The sequence below is a fragment of the Pempheris klunzingeri genome, chromosome 12, assembly GCF_042242105.1.
Source record: "Pempheris klunzingeri isolate RE-2024b chromosome 12, fPemKlu1.hap1, whole genome shotgun sequence".
Classification (NCBI taxonomy): domain Eukaryota; kingdom Metazoa; phylum Chordata; class Actinopteri; order Acropomatiformes; family Pempheridae; genus Pempheris; species Pempheris klunzingeri.
The window spans coordinates 11106303-11125561 of NC_092023.1; the positions used below are offsets into that span (position 1 = coordinate 11106303).

At 42.1% G+C, this 19259-nt stretch overlaps 1 protein-coding gene across 1 annotated transcript; it reads right to left on the bottom strand.

Annotated features, from left to right (window-relative positions):
- Nucleotides 1-1075: 1075 nt before the first annotated feature.
- On the bottom strand, nucleotides 1076-19154 carry desi2 (desumoylating isopeptidase 2). The gene is made up of 5 exons (XM_070840893.1): nucleotides 18629-19154; nucleotides 6749-6821; nucleotides 6542-6635; nucleotides 4683-4824; nucleotides 1076-1351 (listed from the first exon to the last, which is right to left on the bottom strand). The coding sequence occupies exons 1-5, from the start codon at nucleotides 18674-18676 to the stop codon at nucleotides 1076-1078; spliced, it is 633 nt and encodes a 210-aa protein (XP_070696994.1). The 5' UTR covers nucleotides 18677-19154.
- Nucleotides 19155-19259: the final 105 nt, after the last annotated feature.

The following is a 19259-nucleotide window of genomic DNA, read 5'->3' on the forward strand; positions in this document are numbered from 1 at the left end:
CAAATATTTAGGACAACTTAACTACATATTTACCAGGCACAGATCAAAGTACACCAGCAGTTGGCTAGTGGCAATTTAAAATTAAAAGAATGAACAAAAGTTCCAGTGTGGAAGAGTCTCCTCCGTCTCTCTTCAGATGGCATCAGATTTCAGATGTTCAGGATTTTAACCTCAAGTATACTGTCCAAAAAAGTATGGATTTTTAATATGAAAAGACCTCTTTAGGCATATTCACATTACAGCAGAAGAACAGTCACCACTGGTCATGGCCTTAGAGTTGTGAGTTGCAGTGAACTGCATCCAAACAGGGACTTTTCCCTCTCAGGTTTTTTCACTTGAATGATCTTCAGAGGCCTGAAAAGGTGAAATTATCCTGTATTTCACTCGAAAAAATACAGCAATATTTCCTTCCTTTAATCATCTGGTGACTCCTAAATGTGCCAGGGTTCTACAAAATTTTGGAGGATTACTCGCAATCACTTCTGCCGAAACAAGTTCTTAAAAAAGGTCACTTGTTTGGGGCCCGTTGTTATACTCTGACCCCAACCCACGCTTCCTTTTGGATCCCCTCTCACTGGTTTCCACTATAACAAAATGGGAATCAGCACCATCCAGCAGCTAACTGCTGGTGAAATCTGGGTGTGGCTGGTAAATTTTCCTGAATTATGAAACACATTGATGGGTAAACAACTGGCCTTGCTTCTGTTCTGCACTGAGAGTTGGCTGATAAAATAACAAAAGACGCTTGAGGGGAAATAGTTTGGATTTTGGATGGGATGGTGGTATCCATCAGCCGCGTGCACCGAGATGTGATCCTGCCTTTGTCAGCGGTGAGCTTTTTTTTTTTTTTTTTTTGCCCCTTTGCGAGGAAAAACCCTTCCACCGCTCTGGATCACTGCAGGGATTCAGCTGACGTTCCTACCAAGAGCAGGTTTTGGTTCGGTGCCCTGCCCGAGGACAGTCTGACGGGACTTTGGCTGTAGCTGGACTCATCAGCTGCTGCGGGTGTGCTGTTACCTCACAGTCTCTGTAACCACAAGCACAGCCCAAAGTTTCCCAGCGGACCTTACGGCTTTTACCGGCGGGGCTGGGGGCGGGAATGCCGAGGCAAGGTGGAAGGGGTGGAGGAAGATGAGGGCGAGCACGACGACATGGATGCCAGGGAGGCCGTGGCAGCGGCATCCTCTGCCTCCTCCAGCTCCCCTCCTCCGTGGAGCTCCTGGCTGACGCTGGACTGTAAGGCAGCCGGGGTCAGCCACTCTTTGGGCAGGCAGCTCTGGAGAAATGGCACGCAGGAGCTGAAGTAGGCCAGGCGGTTGACCCAGCGAGGGATCTCCCTGCCACACAGCGTCTGAGTAGAGGAGGAAGGGCGAGGGGGGAGAGAGAAAAAAAGGTTGTTATAATTCAGCCATCACAGCCAAGCTATACATTATATTCTAATCTAAAGCACTTATAGATATAAAGCAGCGACACGGACTCTAAAACACGTTCTGTAGTTGTGTGAAACTAGAGGATTTATCAGAGACAAGCCAAAAAACATAACAGGGACTGATGTACCGTGTTTAACCAGACTTATTCTGCTAGGTGGCACATCAGTATTTCTGTTAGAAACAAGACATTAAAATGCTTCCATGACATAAACGTTCTTATTAATGTTTTCTAGATCAGAAGCCATCTGAGGACTAGGAAGAGAAAAAGCAATATGACAGACTGGCTTCAGTGCTCTGTGACAAGCCTGTGCAGCTCCACTGGAGGGATGAGCACCGATCCTCCACAAAATATTCCCTTATTTACAAATACAACTTCATTTAATTAGATAATTTAATCGAGATCAAGATCTGTTTTACAAGAGAGACCTGAGTTATACAGCATCAGAGACAGTCATAGACATCACTTAAAAGATCTGAAGACTGAAGTTTATATCATATCATTTGGTCTTACAGTGATGGTGGTGGAGCGCATTTCCCTACACGTTGGTCACAAATGCAACCATGTTCAGCTGGGTTGAGATGTGGTGAATGTGAAGGTCCAAGTATTTTATTCGTATCTTTAAACTCACAAAACCATTAGTGAGCGCTGGTGCGTCGAAGCATCTGCATTTGATAGGTGTCTCCACCCTTTTATTCATTTCTTTCCTTTAATTTGACCCCAGTCTGTACATATATTTATTATAGTGTGGAAGAAAAAAAAAAATCTGCACCAATCAATGCGTAAGTGGAAAATATATCCTGCCATTCTTTTGTGAGGTGACCCAAGTGATACATCTCTGAAACTTCCAGGAAACTGCACATTTCCTGACTTTAACAAACACAAAAACCCAAAGGCGTTCCAGAAACTCCATGACCCAGACAGAGTACAATGTGCCTCTATGACATCAATCTATTGTATCTATCTGCTGTAAGTAACCAGCTGCTCTTACAAGACTAGGTGTGGTTGAAGACTTTGAGTGGATTTCTCTTTCGCCTCCTCCCCTTAACAGACCAGCATGCTGGCACAGGCAGCAACACTGTCAGTGTGAAGGCCTTATCATCATCACTTCAGTGCTATTATTGCTTTACAGGATGAGAGGCTTCCAAGAAACTCCAAGTGATTCCCAGTCGAAGAGCTCAATAGTGCTATTATCAAAACATTCACCAAAACTGCTGATAGGCTGCTTGCTAAGGTGCAGGAGGAGACGGGGACAGTGGACTCGCTTTTAGCCACAACAATGTCTCACAAAGCACTCGATTTAGCATGTTGTGTCAAATCCAGCTACCAGATGATACTAGATCGTTTGTTTTGTTTCATGTCTGACAGGAAGACAGAAATGCACATCACTCTGGCTTGCCCTCTATCGCAGCTACGCAGATGATCTAGCAGATGAAGGATGAAGGCTTACATCCACTAGAGGGGAAACTGCTAATCCATCAAAATCTGGGTGTAGTGTTTTCAGAAATACGCCATTAACACTCTCAAAACAAGCTTCTAAATCACTTAACACTGAGCTGTTCCTGGCAGATCAGCCAGCTTTTAATAGCTTTTTTCACAGAGTATGATTCCTGATAAAAGTAAGGCAAGACAAAATAAAGAGAGGAGGCAAGGAAGGGAAACACAATCTTGCAGGCCTCCTTTAGTTTACATTCAGTGATTATTTTTTGCCACTTGGGGGCAGTGCAACAAGCTGTAAACACATGTACATCTAAAGCAATCAGTGGCTCATTTGCACATCTTATCTATCTTTGCTCACCATCATCTCCTGAGATAAATATCTGTCTCTTCAGCTGCTAAATGCTCCACAACGTTCACCAGCTACACGTTCATTTCCCCTGCCTGCCGTATTAAGCTATTTGAAAACCACAAAACAAAGCAAAAACTCCCTCTTGGAGTTCAGTACTTCAGTTCTTCACCACTGGCACTTGCTTTAACAACCGCTTTTAGTGGGCCGAGATCTTTTTGTGATGTTAGTTTGTCGGATTGTTGCGATTCACTCACATGAGGCAGAATGGTGGTGTAACTTCTTCCATACACAATACTCAACAGACACAACAACGGGACAAAGATGATTCTCTGAGAATCTATTGCAACAGGTGCACTGAAAGGTTGTTTTTCTTCTGACTTTTTAGGACAAATGTCCTCCATTTTTCTACAAGTGGCGAACTCTTGCCTTTGTCTAAAGCGCTTTACGATTTCTTCATTCACACACACACACACACACACTGAAAGCCACGGTCGCCCTGCTGGTTCTGCCTGCCTCTCAGATAAACATCAGGAGTGTACAGATAATCTACATGCTTAATGAGACGCAGCCAGAGTGTTAACGTGGAGCAGTGTGTTGCTTTTCTTCATAAGAACAGGACTGACAGCAGAGTCACACACATCAAATCTTCTCTCTGGGGAATTAATTGTTATTCTTGATCATTCGGAGCTGCTGCAACTATACATGTGTCTAATTCCTTTCTCCCCACTCTCTCTTTAAGCCAACCTCCCACATTAAAAGAGGTTACAGCAAACCTAAGGGCAAGACGAAGGTATCAGCTCTGTGTCTCTTTCTCTACATTCTTGTGTTCTTTATGTGTTCGTTTGAATTTATGTGTATTATATTGATGTGCTGACATTTTGTATTTCTGTATGTGTGGAGTGAATGTCTTAAACTGGATTACTCTTTGAGAGCATCATTACATATGGTGTATACATCTGTGTATGTGTATTATCAATGTATGGCGCACGCACGTGTGTGTGTGTGTGTGTGTGTGTGTGTGTGTACGAGGACGTGTGTATGTGTGTGTATTTTCAATCGGCTTATCCGGGTGTGACTAATGAGCAGGGAGCCTTACAGTTAGCATCTAGCACTGAGGTGGGGATTAAGACACACTGATACAAGCCCAGACATGCAGAGCCAGCTGGTAAACACACACACAAATACACACACAGGTTGAGGCTGCTCTCCTTATGACATCGCATTGACTTCCACACACACACACACACACACAGCTATTTTGAGTGCATTCACTCAGAGCACAAAAGTCAAATTAATGTTTTGACTTACTTTACTTAACTGAGGGTGTTGTTTTTTCCTGCACCCCAGGGGGGGTAAACTCAGTTTAACAGCCAAAATGGTGCAGTGCTGTGCAGTGTGTGTGTGTGTGTGTGTGTGTGTGTGTGTGTGTGTGTGTGTGTGTGCGCGTGCGTGCGTGTGCAGTTACCTCTGACAGTGCTGAGGAGAAGTGGTTGCAGTTCTTGTGCATGAGGTGGTAGGCGTTGCCTTTGTACTCCTTCCCCATCTCCTCCACGATCCGCTCCACATCCTCCTCTGTGAAGTCTGTGCTGCCCAGGACTATGGCTTCTCTGCAGAGACACACAGGGAAAAGCAGAGGCAGCTGTTACTAGACATCATTACTCACTGATGAAACGTCAAGAACCGCTTTGATGCATTTCATTTAAAGCTCTTTTGCATGATCAATGGGCGTCATGCAACGACAAAGATTCATACAAACACATTTGTTCTTAAGTGGCATGTTACAAGTGATTTACATAATTCTCTCATAGTTAGCAAAACTCAGCAGCCCAAATATTTTGCACTAGGAGAGCATTTGATTCACTCCCAATGGCTGATATGAAGGCATTTAACATCTATTCCTACTTTCTAAATGCTTTTAACTCACATATATAATCTGTGCCTCTTTTAGTTGGATTTAATTATGTCTAATGTTTTATCTCGACGCTATCCACAATTTTTTTCTGTAGTAGCAACACATTATGCTTTTACCTTAAATGAAATGTGCTGTTTAAATCAAGTTTTGCTTGCTTCTTTGCTTGCATTTGCACCAGATGATCCCAGCGTATGGTCTAGTGGCCTGCATGGAGACAGCAAGTGTGTCTGTGCAAGTGTGTGTGTGCCAAGCAGAGTCTGTCTAAAGCCACGGGGCAAATCAACTAGAGCAGAAGTAATACACAGCAGCTCTGGGTAGAAACACACACACACACACACACACACACACACACACACACACACACACACAAAGCCTTGGCTAATTCCGGGAATCCAAAAACGTATTGAACTGACTGAGTGCTCTACTGTCTCACCTCCACAACAAAATAATTCAACTGCAGCAAAAATCATTTTACAAGCCCTTTAATTTCTGCAGTTTAACTAAATCAACTTATTTTAAGCCAATTCCTTACAGTCAGGTTTCACATACCTGAAGATCATGCAGCTTGTATTTCTCTGCCTCATTTACTTACTTCAGGATCAAACAATATTTGACACATCGTATAAAATACTCACCACAAACCACAGCCTTTAAAATGACTACAGAGCTGAACTAAAACTTCTCTGACAACGTAAACAGAGCATTTAAAAGCTTGGTTAACTGCAGGAATGCTGCACTGGATTGAATAGCATGTACAAATGCAATCCATTTTCTCTCAGTTGCCCTATTTTTCCATTTCAAATTCACCACATGCAGTATCACATGAAATTCCTCTTTTTTTTTCCTAAATCCAAGACAAGTGAGCTGCCACGAACCATGAGTAAAAGAGTGTGAAATCATAAAATGTCTGTCACATGCTGCACTCTCTCCGCCAAAGTATATTTTTATCTCTCTGTCCTGTGGCAACAGTAACTAGTAGCCCTCATTACCGGAAGGTACCAGCTCACTGACTTGACTGGTCGACCGGATGCACAGAATAGGTCTGGAATATCTGGCTTGCACGGTGAACAAATCAATGATTCGCTAACACAGTAAATGTTGGACGATGATTATCTGACTGACTGGTCCCTTTTAGTTCAGTGTGTAACTAATGGCCAAACCACTAATGTAGGTTTATAGTTCTTGGCATGTCTTGCATGTCAACGTAATGGCTGACGAACTTGACTGACTACCTTATGGGCCGTGAAAAGACTGTTTGGACAATGACTGTTTGACTTTCAACTAGTTGTTTTTTGTTTGTCAAAACGTCCAGCTAGCTGCCTGACCACATATAAAACACACTCAAAGAAACCAAGAGCGCACATTTACATGTGATTCTGCACATATTAAAACATCAAATATCCCGTACTTACTTGAACTTAAAGGTCTCGCCCAGTTCGGTTGCATCCCCTGGTGTGATCTCAAAGATCCCTGAGAATGGGTACGGGTGTCCGCCATAGGCAAACTCTAAGCACACGGCGTGAAAACACACACAGCAGGGACGTATTATTTCCTTTCTGAAACGCCATCCACAGGAAGTCAACTGATATACGTGGTGTCATATTTCTGTGTAATCTTACCTCTTCCATAGATCTCAATCCCTGAGTGAAAGACTCCGATGCCCAGAGTGCTGGTAAACTCATTGATCCAGTACTGCAGGCAGAAAGAGACACAGAATAAATCACGTCTTTGTATACAATCAGCAGTGCGTCTTCAACTGTGCCTGCCTGAATGGACACAGTAGCTGTATTTTGTTATACATACAAAGTTACCATACCTTACAACTACATGTTTAATCAAGTATGCAGTGTACACAAAATGTACAGCAGGTCTATGAAATGGATGTCTACTAATTTGGAGTCTTATCTGCTATTATCTAATTATAATACTATTAATCATGAGCTTGTATTCAACAAAATAAGAAAAGTAGGGAACAAGCGATGATCACCAGGAGCCTTCAACCGCCATGATCTGATAAGTGTCAGCTGACACATTTCACTGTCATTTAACAGATTATGGCTGCAACTAATGATACAATTCATTGTCGATTTATTTTAGTCATGTTTTTTTTCCCCCCAATTCATCCTTAAATCTATAAGATGACAGAAATGAGATAACTCACATATTCCCAGAAATTGCTAAAACACATTATGATGTGAAAAAACAAAAGAGCAGAAAATCCTTACATTTGAGAAGCTTGAACCAGCAAATAATTTGAATTTTCTCTCAATAAATTCATTAAACCATTATTTCATAATTGAATTAACAGATCACAGCATGAATAAAATCCAAATTATTTTCCTGTTAACATGTCAAACATCTGACATGTAGCGTTTACATGGAAACAAGAGAGTAGCTGAAGAGGTAATATGCATCAGTGAATCACAATGAAAATCACGTCACAGCCTGTTGTGGCAAAAACTGGCAGCGAGAGCTGTGATGCAAACTTTATTCCTGGCAACGGTGGTGAGACGCTGTCAGACTGTGCTTTCCTATTTTTATTCTCCAACTGTACTGAGTCATTACATCTCTCAGCAGAACACCATCACAAACTGCTGAATCCATTCATGATGCATGATGATAATCACAAAAATAGACATAAAGCAGAGAAAGATGTCAACACAACACATTTGGCCATCCAACGATCCCAGCTGATCTGTGAGCCTCTGGTGTTTAAACAATACTCTCTCAGGACTGTCTCACACACAACGGCTGCGGCAGAGATCTCTGATGTTACCGTCCATCCTTTCACTCCTGTCTCTGTGTAACATACTGAGGCTGCAAGATGATTGGCTGGGCTGTTGCTAGGCAGATTTCGCTTATGTGCAAAAGATCTTTTATCACAGAGGATGGAGAAAGGGACTGTAGTAGGGAGCTTGATTTGACATCTAAGGGTGGTGAATAATAACTCTGCTTTAATTAGCTTTATATATTAACAACAACATTGCGCATATTAATATTCTATATTTCTACACAAGCTGCATACAAGCAAAAGGTACCAGACCCTCGTCGAATGTTTGACAAATTGAATTTGAGGGTAAACTATTGGAGGTAATTCGTGTGGTGCTCCATGTTGGGCAACTGCTCAACATGTGTCCATACTGGAAGAAACAACAGGATGGCAGGGGAGTAGAGCAGCAGCTTATAATGATATATAATCATAATATAATTCATCAATGATAAATCTTTCAAAAATGTTAAACAATTTTTCATTTTATCTAAAAAAAAAAAAATAGAAATTAGTGATAATTGCCCATCACAATTTCCCAGATCTTAAGATGATGTCCTCAAATTGCTTGTTTTGCCTGATCCACCACCTAAAACCTAAACATATCATATTTACAATTATATAAAACAGGCAAAAGGAGCAAATTCTCTCTTCTGAGAGGCTGGAACCAGCATATACATCTGAAGCAATTCACTGATCAGTCAACACAATAGAAAAAATTATTAGCAACTGTTTTGATATGTCAGGGGGTTTCAGTGTCTGACACATTGGGCCCTACTTCAGACAAAATCAAGCTTAAATCTGCACCATTGAAGTATGCCGAATTAGTTACTGTTTAGTTATTGTTATTGTTTGCGATGAATCCATCGATGTACAGACAACTATCACTGGGTGACTTTGACACTGAAGAAAACTTAGAAACATCATAATTTTCAGGCAAGTTCTGGATTAATGGGGAGTGTTTTCTCTGTTGATTCTAGATTGATGTATGCAAGCTTTTCAGAGAAAATGGAAAGTGTAAGTCACAGTGAATCACAAAAATTAATCTATCATGTCTGTGTGGAGACTACACGACTCGTCGATAAATCCTGACAATAATCAGTGGATTAATTGATAATGAAAATAAAAAAATCGTTGCAGCCCTACCAGCCAATTGTTATTATTGGTTACTATTAAAATATTTCTCGATTATGAAAATATATTATTTTTTGCAATCAATTTTCTGTTGAGCAACTGATCGATTAATTGACTTGAATTGTTTCAGCAGGATTCAGTTGATGACTGAAGTGTCAGATGATAGACAGTGACAGGTGAATCCATTTATCACAGCTTTTTCTTCCCTTGTTTAACAATTACACTCCACCGAGAGATCCCAGAATATGATCCCAATTGAGACTATTTAACACCAAATTAATCACAGATTACATGTTTGGTCTTTTTATTACAACACCATTGAGATTCAGAAACCACTTGCAAAGCAAAACATTTGTAGCAGCCTGGTAACAGCCTGATGATAACCCCAGCGAGCTACTTTGAAACACAAGCAGCTCCAAACATTTGTACCATGTCAGCATTAGGAAGCAATCAGTGGTCATGTGTCTCAATAAATGGAAGATCTATCATGAGTGCTAAGAGCTGGAAAACAATAACTCTACCCTGGATATTTCTCCAAGCGTGCAGAACTTAATTTCACATTAATCTCATCAATCTTTCTTTTTTGCAAAACTGTACTGACAACGAACTGAAAACATTTGTAACAGCCTGATAACAGCCTGGTGATAACCTAAGCGAGCTATTCAAATGTACTTCCTGTAAATTGTAACGCAAATACAGTATGTAGCTGCACACACCTGGCGGCAGAGGAGCTGGTGGTTGTCGCCACACATCTGGATTGCAAATTATTCCGACTGCTAACGGTCTGCAACAGTTTAAACACAAACTGGGATCACAAAAGTAATGAGGACACTGTATCGGCCTGTGGCTGTTTGCCGTATGTTTCAGACAGAGCAGGTGTGATGAGTGAGTTTTCCCACCATTGTTCTGTAGGTTAGGGCACCCATGTGAAGTTTATGCTGTCGTACTGACTAAGTAATGTGGAAGAGAAGTGTGAGCTGTCTGAAACGAGATGCAAATTGTGAAGGGTAGAATAACCAGGTTAGGCAGTAAAGTGAGTTTACTGAATGGCTAAACATTGACAGACGATGGATTAAATGGTTAAGTATTGAGCCTCTGAAAGTTTATTTTCACACTGTATATTAATTAATACAGAGGGCGGAGAGGGCAAACATAAATCTAACATAGGTGAGCTGTGACAATATTCCAGCATGGGATCAATACAGTCAGGGTTGCCAGGTCCACCTTTGGGTGGATTCTGTGGATGGTTTGTCTGCTGGCTGGTAAACTTATAAAAAAGTCTACATTTTAATTTAATTATACCAAACTGATTCCAGATCATTCAGCCCTCACACACTTACACATGAGGCAGGCCAACATATATAAACACACATACACACACGTCCACCTCTCTGATCCCAACTCTGTTAGTAAGTAATGCAAACAAGTTAACAGCTATCTAGCAAGCTACTTATTGTTAAGAAGCAACAGCAAGCAAAAGCATCAGGTTAGTTTGTGCATCAATGAATTGGTCTACGTTCACAGAGCTGTATTTTATTTATAATAATATAATATAGTATCCATCAATCCATTGTCTATACCGCTTATCCTTAAGGGTCGCGGGGGGGCTGGAACGAGAGGCAGGGTACACCCTGAACTGGTCGCCAGTCAATAGCAGAGCTGACACATATAGACAGACAACAATTTACACTCACACCTATGGACATCATCAATCATCATCGATCATAGCAATGCGTTGGACTTAAAAACGGTGTATATGGTTTTGCAGGGGCATATTTTGAGTTCTGCTATTGGTTTTGATTGGCCAATGGGGTGGATTTGCACTGGTTGTGTCACACATACAGACCTGGTGACCCTAAATACGGTGCGTCTTAAATGACAATATTTTCCCAGGCAGCTCCAAACATTTGTACCATGTCAGTACTAGCAAGCAATTAGTGTTCATGCGTCTCAATAAATGGAAGATCCATAATGAGTGTTAAGAGCAGCAGGAGCATTACTCTACACTGGATATTTCTACAAGTTTGCAGAACTTAATTTGACATTAGTTTCAATGTTTCAAGATGTTTTTTTGAAAAACTGACTTCTGTCAATTCAGCCATCTGGCACTTGCCTGCAAACTTAATTTGACATTAGTTTCTAAACAAACAACCATGGTTTCGACAGTATTACCTACTGTTGAATGCTATGCTTTCCTTTTCCTTACTGCAGTGAAGAAGGAAACATTTTTATGTGATTTTGACACGGAAATGCAGTTTCTTCTAAGACATCTGAGACAAAATAAGACTGCTGAGCCAAGACACTTTTCTTGCACAACATTTCACAGCCCAGTGTCTCACGCTGCAGAATATGTCGCTTTCCTGACCTACATAAGGTTGAAATGTTGCAACAAAAAAAAAAAAAGAGCTACTGCAAAAGTCAGTGAAAGACTTTACTTTGAGATGGGGAAAATCCCCTTTCAGACTCACTTAATTGACTTCAAAAATCCTTTCCCCCAGTTATCCAATGTCCAAAATCGACTCCATATCAGCTACTGCTTGTCATGTCAGATGGGGTGCAGTTTTACAAAAACCTAGCTTGCATTATGCACTAAGGAGGGTTGAGTATTAGTCACAAGATTTATCAACAGACCACCCCATCACATTTAGGGAAATCACTTGGTTGACGATTCCAGGAGGATCAACGTTTGGTCCAAAAATGACTATAGTTTTATATACTATTGGAAAAAACTGAGAAAGAATAGCATTGCTGAAATCCTGTTTGTGTTTGTTTTGTAGCCGTTTCTCTGAGCCCAGGAGTAACAGCCATCTGTGTTTACAGCTGCTGGTTTTCAAACACTGAGGAGAAACCCTTGCTGCTATTGTCTCCTGGCTTAAAACAGTCTAAAGTTCAGAGAAGTGTATCAGCTTTTCCTCACTGCTTCAATTCTCTATCCAGGGCTTTTCCTAAGAAGCCAGGGCTTTGGGTGGAACATCTCCAGAAAACTGAAGGCTATAAGAATTCGCAACAGCATTTAAATAGCAAAAGAAACCGACAGAGTCCCCAAAAGCCACAAATAACTTTGTACAAAGGGAACACCTTAAACATGAATATAAGCTTAATCTGCTGTTGCTCTAACTCCAAATCCCTCTGAGTAGAGTGTCAGTTAGATGCACAAACACATAATTGCAAAACCAGCCACTGGACAAATCTGTGTGTGTGTGTGTGTGTGTGCGTGTGTGTGTGTGTGTGTGTGTGTGTGGCGGGGGGTATTTTAAGTAAGCTAATCTGCTAGTTTAGTACTCTAGCAGAGAGATGAATGAACAAAGAGAAAGCGAGTGCTGCAGCTAACGCCTGTATACTTAATCATCCCACTTCATGCTTCAGTCCAGTGCTGTAATTTTCTCGGTTAAGGATTATATTCTTTGATAGTGGTATACAGAATAATTAGCAAAGAAATATAAAATGTATTTAGTTTTAGTGTGTAGTGTTACTGCTTTGAAACTATGTAGTAGACACATGCTGACTGAAACCAAAGGGGAAGGAAATGCTGGTAAATTTTTGCCGTGTCGTCACTCGTAGTGTGGTCTAAAGTCTGCTCTGCTCTAGGAAATACATGTTTTCCCACTAATCTTAGCTTGACCTGTTCATCAAGTTCCATGTTTCATCAAGTTACTCCTGCCTTGATCAAGTTTAAATGCCTTGAGAGCCAAATTTACTCTAGTAAATGATTTGCAAAACTAAGACTTATGGAAATGTTATGGAACTGACGACCGTGGCAAAGTGTGCAGGGTCAAGCAATCAGACAGCAATTTGTAGCTATATGCACAGGAAAGGGCATATTTTATACAAGCACCTATATACTGTTAGTGTTTCTGATAATGAATGTATGCGTTGTTGATGTTTCAACCCTATGCTTAGATTAGATTAGATACTCTCTCTACACCTTCGACTGCAGTCCCACCCACCCGGAGAACACCATCGTCAAATTTGCAGACGACACGACGGTAGTGGGGCTGATTTCAGGGGGAAATGAGGCGGCTTACAGAGATGAACCTTCAGTGCAAGGTGAACAACCTTGCACTGCACATCACAAAAACCAAGGAAATCATCCTGGACTTCAGACGAAACAGCGTCGACCCCGCCCCCTTGTACATCAACGGCGAACGCATAGAGAGAGTCCAGTACTTCAAGTTCCTCGGCGTTCCACATCTCCGCAGACCTCTCCTGGACAGCACACACCACAGCATTGGTCAAGAAGGCCCAGCAGCGGTTACACTTCCTGAGGGTGCTCAGGAAGCAACATCTGAACACACAGCTGCTGGTGACCTTCTATCGTTCCTCAGTTGAGAGCCTGCTGACCTACGCTGTCTCAGTGTGGTACTCCAGCTGCACTGAGACCGACAAGAAGAGACTGCAGAGGGTGGTAAACACGGCGCAGAAGATCATCGGCTGCCCTCTGACCTCCCTGACTGACATTCACAACTCCCGCTGTCTCAGCAGGGCCAGGAACATTGTTAAGGACACCACTCACCCCGGCTCCCACCTCTTCCACCTGTTGCCCTCTGGCAGGCGCTACAGGTCCATTCGCTCAAAAACGAATAGACTCAGACAGCTTCTTCCCCGAAGCTGTCACCTTTTTGAACTCTGATCTGCACTGACGTTTCTGCACTGATGTCACCTCATTATTGCTTTACTGCATTCCAGCACTGATGCCACTTATTTAATTATTTATTAGTGTTTTTTATACTGTGTTATACTTTTTTGTGGACTTAGCTGCCCTTTTTTAATCTCATTGTACCCAGTACAATGACAATAAATGCTTTCTATTCTATATTGTTTATTGATCCCTCAGTGGGGAAAGTTTGCTGTTACAGCAGCTCAAGGGGACAGACAAAAGCACACAGTTAAAGAAATAGAAAATTAAATAGCAATAATATAATATATACAGAGGAAAAACCTATATACACAAAAGAAACAATTATATAAACAATAATTACAGAAAAAAACAACAACTTCAGCTTCAGCCTGGTGGTGATTTTAAGGGGGCAAAAGAGTGATGCAAGAAGAAGAAGAATGCATTTTGGGTTTATGTGTGTGGCAACTTCTCCACTACAATCAAACTCAGCTGAAGAACAAACTCAACCAAAGTGAAGCTCAACTCTTGGTCTGCATCCGTGTTGGTCTGCATCACGGCCCCGAAAACTTTCCTTAACCAAGGTGAAATCTGACCACATTAGACTAATACAACCAGCTATATAAAAGAGATGGCAAAATGAATATTAACAGCACAGAAAGTCTGTCTGTGAAGTTGACAAATTTCCATAATCTCTTTACAGTGTTATTACCAAACCCTGACCTAGTGCTGTCTGAGATTCTAGTCTGTGTTTGGGGTTGGACATGCAATGGCTGCAACCATTTTACTACGTTTAACTACACTGGTGCTGGATGCTGTGGTGTTCCACAAATAACAGTGCTACACACTCCTCACTCATTTACCTTATTTTGGCACATATTGCCTTATAAACTAGAAGTCATAAAAGAAGAACTGGAGTCATGGCTGCTGCAAGACACTCATTGACTCAGAGCAGCATCCACAGCAAAACCAGAAGAACACAACCTGCTGTGCTGAGGCTACGTGACACCGTTAAACCTAATACCCTAACATGTTCTCTCACACACACACACACACTCACTCACAGATGCAGCAGACCACAGTGCTGGCGGGCAGGCAGACAGGTGGTGTGCAGATAATGCTGTCTCATTAGAGCAGTGTACTAAAGCACTCAGAGCTGGCCAGGAAATCCACTTAGCGTAGATGGGAGCAGGACGGCGGGGAGGACCTGGCAGGATGGGAAGCGTGGAGGAGGAGAGGGTGGGGGTGTGGTGGGAATGTCTCCACAGATATTCCTGAAATTCACGTGACTGCATTGATCCTCAAATGGAAAGAAGAGTTTGTCTTTTTGAGTACATGTTCAGCGTGTGACAGGACACAGAGATTCACACGTTTCCCAGAACGACAGATGCTCTCACCACCATCCCGCCCCGCTGCCTCCAACCAGGCTGCACTTCCCTTGGCTCTCGCTGCCACTGTTCAGTACGCGGCGTAAACATACGAGATGGCGTTGGCGACCCTGCGGTGTTTGCCACTACTGTCTTGACCTCTGCAATTTTCTCATCTTTACAATTGGCTGAATTCCTCTTGGATGAACAGCAAGTCACCTAATCAGCCACTCGACTGTTCATTAAGCTAATAAATAGGACACCGTTCAGGCTGTCATCAGAATACACAAACACAAAAAGAAGGCGAATATGTATATTTCCCACATTGTACAACTGTTAAACTCTAATCAGTCAGAATCTGAGAGGACCATTCAGTTTGTCGGCCTGCAAACTCAGTCCGCAAACCGTTAGTCAGCCACAGAGCGACTCAACAAGTCAGTAAGGAAATCAACCATCACTCACTTGGACTGAACTATACATCAAATTTGATGAACATTTAGGGCTACCAGTCAGACAGACAGACAGTCAGTGAGCATACAGCCAGTCCCTCAGTGCCCAGATTCCCAGCAGTGGGTTCTCCATTTCTCCTACAGTACTCAGTCAGAACAGCCGAATCAATTGACTGAGGAAGTTAAAAAATGTTAGTGTGTAGGAGCACAGGCGCCTGAGCAATGGAGAACCCCTACTTTTAAACCTGGGGGAGCAATCGTGTGCTTTCGCAGTCCTACTTTTTGATCAGGCAACTTTGCAATTTCTAAACAAGTGAACCAGTTCGGATCAAAATTTGTTCTATCTGGCTGTATCATATGTGGTATATTGTACGAGAAAACACAGGAGGCCCTTTCTCCCATGAGCGCTAGCTTCGCAGCGGAGCGTTCAGGTTCAGTCAGAACAAACACCTACACCACTGTGGTTCAAACAAAACACCAGAGAAATACGCAAGATACGATAACTAGCTATGTTACTGCACCCCGAATATCTGTGTGGTTAATTTTAAATCACTTATTTTTACACATACAATGTAAATGAGGGGTTAAGATTTGGCTAGTATTCTTTAGAGTTTACTTTTTAGAGTTTAAGGTTACTTTTCAAGATTATTGTGGATAAGAAACTAAATGCACATGATGTTGAGGTCACAAACAACAAATGCTTGGTTTTGAGTCAAGATATGTCCAGAATAATAGCTTTGCAATTTGTCTAGGCAAACTAATAAAAGATATTCATTACGTACACTTTGAGACAACATTCAATTGGTCGCTCACTGCTGAAACTAGTATAGAACACAATGAAAAACAAATGCTTTGCAGTGCAATATGAACTGTGAGCTTTACCGATCATGATTGAAGGCTCTACTGTATGAAATGGCATTTTCAGGTGTTGATTAAAATTGCCAGTCACTTATCATGCACCCCCACTTTTAACTATAACCAGGCGTACATGGGTAGGAGTATTTCCTGGAGTCAGTTAAGTAAATCTGAGGTGCTCTAGAACTGCAAGAAGAATAATGCAAGAAAAAATGAAGGCACTCCTCTTTACGAAAGATTAAAATGCCTTTAGTGTCCTTGTCAAGCGAGACCTAAAATCAGACTCTGATGGGATTCGGAATAATTCCTTTATCAGAAAATCACACATGGAACAACGTGGCCCTTTTATAGTGTTATTCCACCAATAGGAATGGTGTAGTGGCCACTACACTGTTTTTTAGAGAGGGGAATTGTTTGAAGTGGAGGAATGAATGAATGGACCGCAGCCATCGTCTCATTGTTTTCAATGAGTGCCAGAATGCCACTGCAAACGAGCCAAAATCTTGTTCCCACAGAGGCGCACAGGAAATCACGAACCCCAGAAATGTGCATGGGTGTGAGTCAATCTGCATGCACAAACAAAATTACTAGAACAAACCAATGAACAGAAAGCCAAAGACCGCATGTAACTGTAAAAGCAAGTTACGCCTGTGTGTGTGTGTTGGATACGTATGAGTGGCTTTTGTATGCCTTCGCATGTGAAAGTGTGCCAAGGCCCCTGCAGCCATTCAGATGAATGAACGTGAGAGATAAAAGCTCTTCAGTCTTTACAGAGGAGACACTAACGCGGAGCGCAAGTCAAGTGAAAAAGAAAGAGGAAGTGAGAGGAAGAAGGAGGAGAAAATGAGACAGTGAGGGGATGGGGGTAGGTAAGAGATGAGAAGAGAGGAGATAAGGGAATGACAGAATCATAGAAGGGAAGGAGGGAGGAGAAGAGAGGAAGGACAGGAATCAATGAATGGGGAAGGGAGGAAGAAAGGAGTGAACAAATACAGTAAATGTGAGCAGGAACGGTATTTACCAAAGCTACCTCCTGATTTCACAGTGTGTTGTGCTGCTGTAGATATTGTGCACTGCACTACTTTATTCTACAAGAAAACGACTTTGTAGAGATTCTGTAGCTCTCCATGTTAATCCACATACAGCTGCCTCCGACCTTCTGACCTCAGGCCTGTGATAATCTATTGACCATCAGCTAAAAGGGAACACAACAGCAATAAATCAGATTAAAAATAGAAGTAAAACAGGAGCAGGAGAAAGAGAATCATGTCTAGAAAGAGAAAAGGAATGGGGGACTGAGAAAAGAAACAAGTGGATGTATAATGAGGAACTGAATTTGAGTCTGTGTAGATTTTCCTAAATGCTGCCTCGGCCTGTTTCATAACCCCCAGCCACACAAGTCCCATCTAAAGTGGAATCTTTCCACTACAGGGAATCCATATCAATGATTCACCCACAAGTGATCAGTCAATTTCCAGCCCCCCTCCCCACTGACTCACTTCTGCATGGTGACAGCAGAGTGACTCAAATTCAACCACCTTTTAACAAAGAGACATTCCCCAAAGTGGAAATGCAGTTTGGGTGACCTTCAGTGTACTTTCACATCCACTTGTGGTTTACGAGCAGTTTGGTTTTTGGTGTTCCGTGTTTTCCTGTTCTCGTTGTGAGTGAGCTGAAATCCTGAAAAAGCAAGACAATGGTTTGTCTACTCTACAGACACTGACAGCAGGCTGAGCGAATAGAAAAGGAAACGCTTAAAGAAATAGCGACTCCTTGGGCCTTTACAGACAGGTTTACAATTCAAGTTTCACGTGTGTCACTCTTCTGTTTTGACAACAGCAGCTTAGAAATTCCAATGAGGACCATTTTATTCCACTCTTGATATGGAAATCCAGCACTGTCAATGTGTGCTTTTGTGTCATATACAGACTTAAAGTTAAAACTTTTTGAGATGCTGAGCATTACCTGGTCCCATTTGAAAAGTAAAAGCTGGAAAACAACTGAGGAAAAACAACAAAACCGATTCCTCAAAGATTTAACTGTATTCAAATTAGAGCAGGTTGGTGTTGTGGACCCATGCCGAATTGAAGAGTGGTTCATAATGATTTGAAAAAGATCTTCATTCTTTGAATTTAATATTTGCATACCCACGGATAGCTAACGCAGCATTACATCGCTTATTTTTGTAATGGAGTTTGGTGTTGCGTTCTGAAATTGTTGACATGGCAAAATCAAGTAGCTGAAGTAGCATAAAAGTCATGAAGACATCCACCTTTCTGCCTCTCACAACCAACATCTACATCTCTACTTACCATATCATAGACATTAAGGATGATCGGCTCGTTTGCCATCACTGGCATCAGGATTTTCTCCCCCTAAGTCCCTTCTTGTCTTCCGCACACCCCCCAGCTCCTTTCCTCGGTGCGGGATCCAAAACTCTCGCCCTCCAAAAATAGACCTCACTCCTCTCCTCCTTCTTGGCACTTTCACGACGGATGATCAGCTTGATGATTCAATTTCACAACCTTGTGTACAAACGTTTAAGTCCCGGGGATATTTTTTACCGTCCAACATCTGGCTGGCTTTGTCCAAATGTCTCCCCCCTCGTCACGGAGCAGCTGATGAGCAGATGAGCCCCTCGGTTGTCAAAACGGACCGACTTGCTAAACCCGTTCAGCTAACGTTACCGAGGTCTAAGTGAAAAAGCGGACTTTACGGAGGGATTTTTGTCGTCTAGGAGGCGTGTTGGCGCGGGAAAATCGCAAATTCATTTTCCCAAACGAATTACTCAGCAAAATGACATAATGCTGGGATATCAAAAGATGTATTTCCTCATTAAAAAAATGAGTTGCTACTCCCTCATTAGCTAGCTAACGGTAGCGCTGGCGCTGGCAGGCAGGATGCGAGTGTTGGGAGAAGATCGGACAGTGAGAGTGGGCGAGC

Bases quoted from the DNA above. Each gene is read 5' to 3' on its own strand.
- desi2 (XM_070840893.1), bottom strand. From the start codon at position 18,676: ATGCCAGTGATGGCAAACGAGCCGATCATCCTTAATGTCTATGATATG. The intron at 6,822-18,628 runs GTAAGTAGAGAT...TTCTGCCTGCAG, and splicing joins TCCTTAATGTCTATGATATG to TACTGGATCAATGAGTTTAC. The intron at 4,825-6,541 runs GTAAGTACGGGA...GTGTCTCTGCAG, and splicing joins GGCGAGACCTTTAAGTTCAA to AGAAGCCATAGTCCTGGGCA.